The sequence below is a fragment of the Alligator sinensis genome, unplaced genomic scaffold (assembly GCF_000455745.1).
Source record: "Alligator sinensis unplaced genomic scaffold, ASM45574v1 scaffold971_1, whole genome shotgun sequence".
NCBI lineage: Eukaryota > Metazoa > Chordata > Crocodylia > Alligatoridae > Alligator > Alligator sinensis.
Genome location: NW_005842559.1, coordinates 948,743 through 959,395, shown reverse-complemented (window position 1 = coordinate 959,395; position 10,653 = coordinate 948,743). Strand labels below are relative to the sequence as shown.

At 41.0% G+C, this 10,653-nt stretch overlaps 1 protein-coding gene across 7 annotated transcripts in view; it reads right to left on the bottom strand.

Moving 5' to 3' along the window:
• MYO9A (myosin IXA) overlaps positions 1-10,653 on the bottom strand; it is a 320,527-nt gene that overhangs the window by 61,123 nt on the left and 248,751 nt on the right. For all 7 annotated transcript variants that reach the window (XM_025214001.1, XM_014524020.2, XM_014524018.2 and 4 more), the window contains 2 exons: positions 6,844-6,919; positions 977-1,120 (listed from right to left, as the gene is read on the bottom strand). In XM_025214001.1, the coding sequence (XP_025069786.1) occupies positions 977-1,120; positions 6,844-6,919 (220 nt within the window). The remainder of the gene's footprint in view (positions 1-976; positions 1,121-6,843; positions 6,920-10,653) is intronic.

The following is a 10,653-nucleotide window of genomic DNA, read 5'->3' as shown; positions in this document are numbered from 1 at the left end:
AGCAGTGAGCAGAGGAGGGAAAAGAGTATGCCACTGAGTACAGAGGAGAAGGGGTAGGGAAGATTCTTACCTGCTCGAATGGCCTTAAAAAAGTCCCCTATGTCTGCTCCTGTGATGAGGTCTGCCCACCCTGGTGTGGGGAGGGGCAGACGCTGGGAGCCAGGGTGCAGTCATCCCTGCAGCACAGGGTGCTGCTCTTACACCCCGGCTTTCCAAAATCTTGGATCCGCCCATGAGGATACATAACAGTAAATAACACAATCCCTTCAAACCCTCCATAGCAACGCTTTTCTATATATAACCTGTATAATAAATGAGATTACTCTCCTTTCTGCATATCATTTTTGTCTGTGTGAAATGAAGTACAAAGGTAAGGAATTCCAATTAAATTGGGTTGACATAGTAAATTGTGGGGTAGCTGGTCCTTTGTGCAAAATGGGGAGAAAGGAACAGAAATTTCCCCTCCAAATTATCACATCATACTCCATAACTTTCATTCAGGCTAGTCTGGAATCTTCAGAAACCTATGATGCAGACACACTATGATTTGCCAGTGTTGGTTAAAATCTGGCCACCTACACCTCTCAAACTGAAGCGAAATACTCCATAGCTAGTTGCAGTGACTCAGTCAAAGGAATTCTCAATGTCATTTCCAAATCCTCTTTCCTCTAATGCCACCATCACTGTCACATCTTTTGACTAGCCTATTTATTATGAATGTAGATCCACTTCTTCAGCAAAAAAAAAATTAAAGGGGGAAAGAAATACTAGCCAGCAAGCCCTGAATGATAAGAAATGGAGCATGTCATGGTCATAATAAACAACTGAGCCTCTTTGATAAAGATCTGGCATGTCCAAGTCCACTTGGAACTTGAACTTGTGGGATTAGTAGTAGATTTCCTTATTCTTGCAGTTCATATTTTTGTTATGACCTTTGAAGTGCAGTGAAACCAAGATCCGCTCCTTTTATACTAACATGAGAATCCCATGGGCCCTCTCCAATAGCTTGCTGTTGGTTGAATTAACAAATATCCCATCTTTGTCTAGGAAGGAACTAGGACTGGAGAGTCTGCCCTGTCGGATCGCCATCCTGGCATTCCAGCCAACTCCATAGGCATCGCTGAAATGAGAAAGAGATGAGTCACAACATGCACTTCTAAAACATAGTTATCACTTGGTTCCTTAACAAGACAAAGCTAGTTGTTGAATATCATTAAAAGGTTCTGAATTGGAAGGTTATGCAATTTCTTAATGAGAAGACAACTGACATTTCTCCTTGTCACTAGTCATTCACTTCTGCACAATAAGTTCATAATGCCAGGCCTCAAATGTAGACATGACATCTGTTAAGCCAGATTTTAAATTGAGATTGATAGATAGATAGATAGATTGATCGATCTCACTATCATTGGGTGATCAGGACTACAATATTCTCTCATTTACAGGATGATACACTTCATCAGCTGTTGAAGTCAAGGGGTATCCAAAAATATATGCGTTTAAAACTCTACCTAGTTCTCTGTACCCTAGAGAACAATATTGTTTAACACTTTGGATGGCAGACAAAATGGGTGTTTAGTCAAACATTCCCTGTTTCATATAGCCATTTAGTAGGGAAGATGAAGGGAAAGGAAAGAGGACAGAAGACACTGTGGGAAAAGGAGATGCTATAAATGGAAGAGCCCAATACCTAAAGGACTGATGAACTACAAAGAAAATGTCTGACAAAATCAGCAAACAGAAATGACAGATCCAACTCTTTCTGCTTCGTTACATAGCAATGTGCTTCGATATCAAGAAAATGATAAACTCAGCTATGTATGGTCCCAATTGAAGGAATGGAGAAAGATGAATTAAATTTCCTTTTGGAGGGAGAAGAAACTTTGATACAACACTGTCTAGAGATGAATGACAGAATACCACATCTGTTGGTAATTTTCCTCACAGGAACTGGGCAATGGTGTGGCGGCAGGGGAAGATGTGAGAAGGGGAGGAAGAGAGAGAGAGAGAAAGGCTAGATGAGCCAGAAGAATGTGACAGAGGGGAAACAGGGCCTGAAGTGTGCGAAAGTGCTGAATGGACACACAGTGGGACAAAATGAGTGGACGCTCAGAAAAGCACATCTGTAAGTAGACCTGAACCCAAAAGGATCACCTCCAGAACCAATGCTCTGCTCACAAATCTTGCGAGAATGAGAATCAAACAAGCTGAAAGAAGACCCTAGCAATCAATCGAGTGGAGAGATGGTTTCTATAAAGGGGAATCCTTTAATCTACTGGCTGTAATACATCCTTTCAGTCCCCTGCCTGAGGAAGGCGAGATGGACAAAATCCATACCCTACCAAAAAGAGATGGATCCACAGTGCTGGTTGGGCAGGCACCTTCCTGGTTGATAACAATCAGACCAGAATTGCAGAACGGGCATCCTCTTTCTTTCCCAGGCCCTTTAAGAGAAGACCACCATCATATATATATATATATGCGCGCGCGCACACACACACACACACACACACACACACACCAACTTCGCAGGCGTGTTCCTTATCTCAGAACAGGAGTGGCATAGCTTCTTATGGAAAAGGCCTTGGCTCCAACAAGACATTGTAATGACTCTGCAGGTGAGAGTAATTCATAGATATTTGAAAATCACCACCTGAATCTGATGATCAGACACAGAGGATTTGTGGGAGACAGTTAGGAAGGGCTTCTAAAGCTGGAAGCCAAAACAGGCTCATTAGCAGAGTACCTGTTGGAGGGGAGAGCAGAGAATTAGCTCAGTTATCTCAAGGCAAAGGAGTCCTAAGAAAGACTTACCAAGTCTACCTACCATCCAGAGAAAGAGAATGATACTGGAAACAAAATCCAGGTATACAAACATGGAACAGCAAACTGTCACTACTGGGCTTTTCTGTCTTTATTTTACACACAACCTGCCAACGCTAAATTTTCTACAATCCTACCATCATTATGATAGCTGGTCTTTTACATTCTGGGTTGAAACAGCACATAGTCACAAAGAGAATCTCCGTCAAGTTTGCAACCAGGATTTTAAACAATATTAAAATCAGAAACATCTCCAGGTGACTTTAAAAATAAGACTCTGTGGTAACTTTAATCCCTTCGGGTGCACATGCACTGGCAATAGCTCATACACCCGCAACTTGCGTCATTGAGAGGGTTAATCATCTCACAAAGCAAGCCAGGCTGTTGGAAGGGAGACAATGATCCACAGCTGTTGTTATTCACATTTCTTAAACCATTAATGAACATAAAACAGTTTCTGTTGTACTGAAAATACAGCCACCCTGTCAGGCTTGGGTTAGTGATATCATGCGTTTAATTATTTAGTGGCTGCTTTAGGCAGTTTTAAGGCAGGGTGCCTTTCTCATGCTTTTGTGAAGCCTTTTCCCCTCCAGCTGCCATAATATGCATGTGGAAACCACATAACCACTTTCTTTGGAGGGGAGCTGAGGAGCAAGGATTGATCAGTAATCCCCTCTGCAGCTACTTCCTGCATGATGTCATCGCTTAGCTTTGCTTTCAGAAGGATGCCTCAGACTATACTGCAGGGCTGGATCTATGCCCTGTTATCACCAGCCATATGGTAATAAAATGGATATAAAAAGGAAACTCCTGGTTTTAATTTAGTTTGAAGAAAATGCTTAATGAATAACACACTAAGAATCAGAAAGCCATCACTCTATTAATTTGCAGGGGAGAACTGACTTAAATTGGTACATTTTAGTTACAAAAAAAGCCTTTTATTAATTTGAGTTATAGTTTTCTGAGAGTACTTTTCTGGATTCCTGTGCACCGTTATCTTTATTTTTGTAGGTGCAGCTTTCCATGCAACTCAACATATATGATCAAAATTTCTCTTCAACAGAAACTAAACTGTAATGTCTGACATTAAAATTGCATGCACACTCGATCACTACATTTGTGTTTAAATATATAAAATGTTACATACTGATTTTTCCTTTTTGGAGCATGAGGGAAATAAGACATTTAGGGTTCGGGGGTTTTACCATCTCTAGCAGAATTATAGATTGTACATTGTAAGTCTATACTAATGACACAATATTAAGAGATGCATGTACTACTTCTGATAGCTTGATAAGTACATGCTGTACTCATCACTGTACAAATTCTAGTACAGTTAGTAAAGCAAGGCTAAGTTCTCATACTCAGCTAGCTTTAAGCACTAGAGTTAAAAAAAATTATTATGGCACAACTCCTGTGGATACAAGAGAGGCTATCACTGGTAATGGAAGATGGCAAGGTACTTACTACCCTTTTACCTTAATCTTCTGGCCGCTTTGACTTTCGGAGAATGTATTTGCTATTTTGGCTTGTTTTAATCCAAATAAACTCAGGAGTACACTCCATACTAAGCAGCAATAAATACATAAAAGCATTTTTCTTGGTTCCCAGTTACTCTGATGTGGAAATAGGGATTCCACTGCACTTACTGTGAATTTCAAGGAAATACCTTCTATAACAAAACTGAAATTTGTCCTCCAAGATAGGGCTGTCACATTCTGTACTAGGAAGACTCTGACAAACCACAAAACTTAACTCTGAAGATCTTTAAAAGGGGAATTATAGTCAGAAGAGCGTGCAAAAATGCCACCATCCTACTCAACAGATCTGCTGTGTGCATCAGAACCAGATCTGAAGACTTTTGGAAAATAAGCTGTCTCATTTAAGCCTGCGGAGACAAGACAACTGTAGAAACATGAGTTGGAATTGTGCATAAAGCAACTTCCTTTACAGCTAATTTCTGACTGCAGATTTTTTCTTACCTTTAAAGAAACATTTTGTGATGGACAAAGACTCTAATTAAGTGTATATCATAACAAAAAATAAATCTTGTGCAGCCAAAGTGAATACAGAAATATTGAATGGCAGATATGCGGCTTTTATCTATACTAGCCACAAACACCACACCACTTACATTAAACGCATTGTGGCTGGAGTTGAACTGGCCAGTACTGTCGATGATAGCACTGGTAGGAAACATAAAGGGATCAAACAAACAAGGACAGTAGAAAGATTTTGGCATTTTCTTCCCACAAGGATGGCATTATTTCCAAGAACCAAACAAGGCTTCTCTATAATATAGCCACTCCGTAAGTATTCAGCTCTATATTACCCAGTGAAGCAGTGTGTGGAAGAGCAGACAATAACTTTGTAGGTGTGTTTTTTTCTCAGCTTCTTATGGAGAAGTCCTTGGCCCAAACAAGACATTACTGACTCCAAGTACAAGCCTAATTCATACATAGGTGAATCCAAGCTGGATAACACCATTTTGTGAAATTATTTTCTTCTTTGGCACTGAAAATAAGCCAACTCACTTAAGAGCTTGAGAATTTTTAAGTCTTTTTTTCGACAGAACTTGGCCTTCCTGACATTAAAAGTATATAGCTACTTCAGCTGTACTGGAAGAATACAAGGAAGGGAAGATATTCTACTTTATCTGGAAATTAGTAAGTACTTGATGAACAAAAGATGATGATAGATGGCATGTCTCTGTCCCAATGAATAAAAGAATGAAACTTTAATAAGCAAAGGCTTTTATCTTGGACACGGTGTGCACAAAGACATCAGTCAAAAGGAACAATGGTTTATGGACAACTGTAGAGGAGTATTCTGCACAGGTTGAAAGAAATCTTAACACAGAGCCCAGTGCTAAAAGACCGGATCCTTCTAATCTTTATGACTATACTTGGAGAAAACCACAAGGAGTAAAAGTGGCTTTTAGCCACACTGATACTTCCTCAATTTGGTCTGTCCTGGCTCTATCTGGTCCTCTGGTGAAAATTAAAGGAAATTCATGACTGCTGTACCTTACATTCAGAAACTCCAAGCAACTCTTTCTGCAAGTGAAGACTAATGAAATACTCTGGCCAGGCCTCTTATGCTGAAGATGAGAAGAGAGTGAGCAGAGCAGAAGGACTACAATATTGCCTCAAAGCAGCTTGAAGAGAAGAGAGGAATCAGGACCTATGACTTGTCTTCTAGGGAGGAAGGGTTTGTTTGGCAGGAGATTTAATTCTGAAGATGGATCTGAATAACCCCTCATGAAAGGGGAGCAGGCAGCAAAGCTGCTCCTGACATGCAAACCTAACACTTTAAATGAGCTACATCCTCACTGAATCTTTGCTGGAAAAGGCCAAGTGCTTTACTGAAAGCACATTTCATAATCTCACCGACTAATTGCAGTGATAGAATTGATCCAAGACCCACAACTTATAAAGCAAAGCAGAAGATCATCTGCACTTTAAGACAGTTTAAATCATCATCAGAGATGCACTTACATTAGCAGTCAGTCCCTTGACATTTCTTTAGCAAATGAACCTGTACAGTAGCCAGGAACTTGAAACCAACACCTCAAAACTCTGCAACTCTTTGGATGCTCCACACAAAGCTGTGCATAGGAGCTTTCTGTGTAGTGCATCCCTTTTATATACATAGATTTTTGTCCAAAATAAAATTGTGGGTGAATTCTGACCTCCTGACCTATAACCAAGATATTTTGCAGCTAAATGTTGAGGTTGGAAAACCCTGACTCCTCCTAACAATATTTTTATAGCCTGCTCCTTATAGGCCCTCAAACTTCACCATGTGCAATTACAGAATGCTCCTCAGAAGTTACCATCATTTCAAATTCTTACTGTCAAAAAAGATCTAAAGATATCTTCATGCAACAAGAAGAAAGGAAGAAGGGGCTGAATACTGACATAAAAAGTTAAGACTGGAAGAGACATTTACACATTTTCGATGCTAGAAAGAAGTTCTCTCCTTATTTTCTTTACCTACTAATCAAAAGAGCAGACTTACCGGTGAGTCCTTTCATTAATAGTATTGACTCCCTGAAGATCTGAAAGAGGTGTCCTTGGGCTTTTCCTGGTAATACCTGTGGCAGCACAACAACAATATAAGTTTTTATATCTGTTTACATTTTTAAATAATTAATTTCAAATATTCTCTGTGGAAGAGAGTGATTAGTGCAAGCAACAGCTTTGTGTTGGCTGCAAATGGGGGAAAAAGGGAATATGCACTTGTTATGGCACATGCTGGGAATGCAAAATAAGGGGTGCAAAGAGGAGTCATGGCTGCTGAAATCTCAACCGACTACTCACTTATCACATTTTTTGCTAGCATTTTTATTTCCCCAATCTACCTTTTCCTCCCCACCCAGTCCTACACACGTGCAGTGTGTTAGAGGGGTGTTTCCATTGTTAGAAAGCAAGAAGAGGGGGAAACTGTCAATCACTGTCATGATGGGTATAAGTAAGGTACCAGTGCACGTATTTTCTGTTGGTCAAAAAACTTTAAAGCTGTAACATTGGGGGGGAGGAAATGATATGTAATTAGTGGCTTCCTTAAGAAGCTGAAAATCAGGTGGATATGAGAAAGAGAGAGTTTACCACAACCTATTACGTAAACAGCATTTTTTAACTTGTCACATATCACCGCTTTCTCCTCTTCTGGGCAATGAATGCACATAAGCAATACACTGACATGGGGGGAGTAGGGGGAAGTCTTATCTCTTGCCAAAACTGAATCCTGATATGAAGAGGTTATGTCTGACAAATGCATGAAGAAAGAAGCACCTAACAGCACTGTAGATCTGATAGAGGCTTCTGCTGCAGATGCCCAAAAAGGGGATACATTCTGAGTGCAAATGCATTTAAAAGGAAGGGGTGGGGGTGGAAATTGTCTTTGCAGACAACAAAATCTAGTTCATAAATCAACCTAAAACAACACACGGTGCACACTCTACCTACATGCATTGCAAAACAGAATACTGGAAGCCTGGAAAATAAGGGGGAGTCCAGCAGTCTCAGTAAAGACTTCTGCTATTTCAGCCCTGCCATCTCAATGCTTAGTGAACACTGCTTACAGTTCTATCAGTGCTGTGGTATTAGCAGTCCCAAACTAACAGGCTTCCCACATTTTCAAGGCTTTTAATAATGGCCCTGAAACTATCAGCTGTGAAAATGAGGGGAGCTAGCCAGCTTGGGGATTGCTAACACCCCGGCACTGACAGCCCTGGATGCTTACCTAAGGAGCATATTTCATATTAAGTTTGGAAAAGGTACATACATAACTTTTCCCAGCCCCAAGAGTTAGGCACTTAAAATGGAGTAGATACTATTTAGAGACCTTACGACTTGCATACGATTGTGAAAACAGCTAAGCAGTTCCTTAGCAGTCCTGAAATCCTTCATGTCAAGTAAAATTCTGGAATTCACAGAATCACCCATCTCCTCTCCTGCACATCAATGGCATGTACACAAGTATATGTCAGTGAAATGAATGTTCATAGTTCCTAGCCATTGAATAGATCCTTTCTAAAGGTAAGCACAGGGAAAAAGAGATATCTTACTCCTGAAGAGAAAGAAGCAAACTTGTAGTTGAAATACCCCATTTGATACCAGTTAAAGAATGACTTTTACTTGGGCTTTGCAAAAGAAAGCACTTAGACGGGCAAGCCACTAAACCTCATAGATCCTCAGAGTCTCCACTACCAAGCAGCTTCCCTGGAGGTGCTTGTTAATGCCTATCAATATATTATAGGTCCATGCTACTAGCTTGAGATCAGAAGAATTGGCAACAGCAACTTTGATAGAGGAAATGCAATTACTTCTAATCCATGCAGCTATCCCACAGGTGAAGGCCTGTGGCCATCTGGGAAACACCTTTGTCTTCTCCCGTTAGATTCTTCACATGAACACATAAATAAAAAGGCAAAAGCATCGAAATTTCTTCTTCATGATCCATAGGGGCATTTGCACTCATTCTTCTTGAATCCATGTCTGGGAAAAGAATCATGGAAACCGTCTGGACTAGAAAGAGAGAGTTCTGAGCTTACAGTATGCATCCCGGTAGGCCTCTTGTTTCAATTAACAGTCCTTATGAATATCCTGCTGTTGCTTTTCAACTGTGCTCAGATGACCTTAAAGGAGTGAAGATGACTTCTGGCCAGAGCTTAAAATATTGAATCCCTTAAGAACCTGGCAGTTACCATTTGTCCCCTATCTACTGAAAAGTGTGACGGTGGTTTTTCACTTTGAAGCCAGGAAGCTAGGGAGGAGGCCGGAAGCCTGGTGGCCCATCTGGCAAACAATCACGGCATGCCTAGTAAACAACCATTTCCATCAAGCAAACATCTGAAGGTGTAACGCCTACCGCATGATATCCCCACTGGCTTTCTTAAATGGTCTTCCCTTTGTTTGGATGGCAAGAGTGGGAGAGGAATTGATAGGCTGGGTAGTGGAAGTCTGCATGTATAAGTCCTGTTTGTGTAGACATCAATGTCCTTAGCAGGACTGAGATGTTCTGATATAAAAGTCCCATAAAGTGAAGGGGAAATAAGACAGATTGGTAGTGTTCCTCATTCATGTTTTCACAGATGAGCTTAGGGGCAGCCAAAGCAGTTAAGTTTGGGGTGGGGGTATGTGCATGCATCAGAAAGCTGCTTGGTGGTTTTCTCCAAGTATTTTCAAAAGAGCTGATTACCTGTGGAAAAAAGACAACAGCCTACCTGAACTGTACACCCAAACTGGTATTGTATTCACACACACAGAGAATGTGAATTCCATTCACTGACTCTCAAAAAGCCACGGAAACTGGGTAGTCCAGCAATGCATTCATAGCCTTGGAGCCTGTATTATGACAGTGGCCTCCTGTTTGGGAATCTCATTGGATCTTTATTTCCTGCCTTGGACACAATGTAGAGTGGGTAGGTAGGTTATAAATGCTTGCTTAAATTAGTCCTCAAGTTACTGCAGCTTGGGTGTTTATCTGGAAACCACAACAGTGTTCACGAAGATGGACTTGAAAATAAGAACATGAAAATGTTAACCATAAGGAATGAAAAAGACTGTGCCTGAACAGATGTTGTTTTATAGCAACTGTGGGAAGAATAAACGCTGATCCACCTTTTCTTCATTCCTCTTGGTCAAATCCAGTATGCTGAAGTGGAGGTAATGAAGGGAACACTCCTTTTTTGCTGTACTTCCTACTTTCCTACGATTTTTTCCAGTCTGGGTTCTGGGTAGTCTGACTCAGAGCGAGGTGGTAACTCATACATTCCAGGAGGTTCAGGGCTCCTCCTCTTGCTACATCCCCAGAATCCAGAGGCATGTACAGCCTGCTGATTCGCCTTTTGGGAAGAGACCTCCATTAAACAGAATTGGCCATCTACTTGCAGTGGGACTCCAAAGGGCTAAAGAGCATGGCATGGAAGACAGACTGAACAACCCTAGCTGCACCAGGATAAGCAAACTCTGTACGCTTCTTCCCACAAACGTAAGACAGAGTGGTCCTAGCTCTATTCCTCTGGAGTAAGAGTCAAATATGCAGCATTCCCTGGGTCAGCTCTGCCTCTGGCATTGCTCCAGTCTATTTTCAGACTCACAAATTCCTGGATATAGGACTCCATCTTGCCTGACCAAGACAGAGTGAAAAGGCCTAAATTATAAGGTAACATGTAGCTAGTATGAGCACATTCAATACAGAGCCAAGAAAATGCATCAGATATTTTCACAGCAAAACGAGTGGCAAAACAGGAGGAGTGAGGGGACAGTGATGGATTTAGTTCTGATGCTGTGTAGAGATACATAGCAATACAATTTCCTGCTG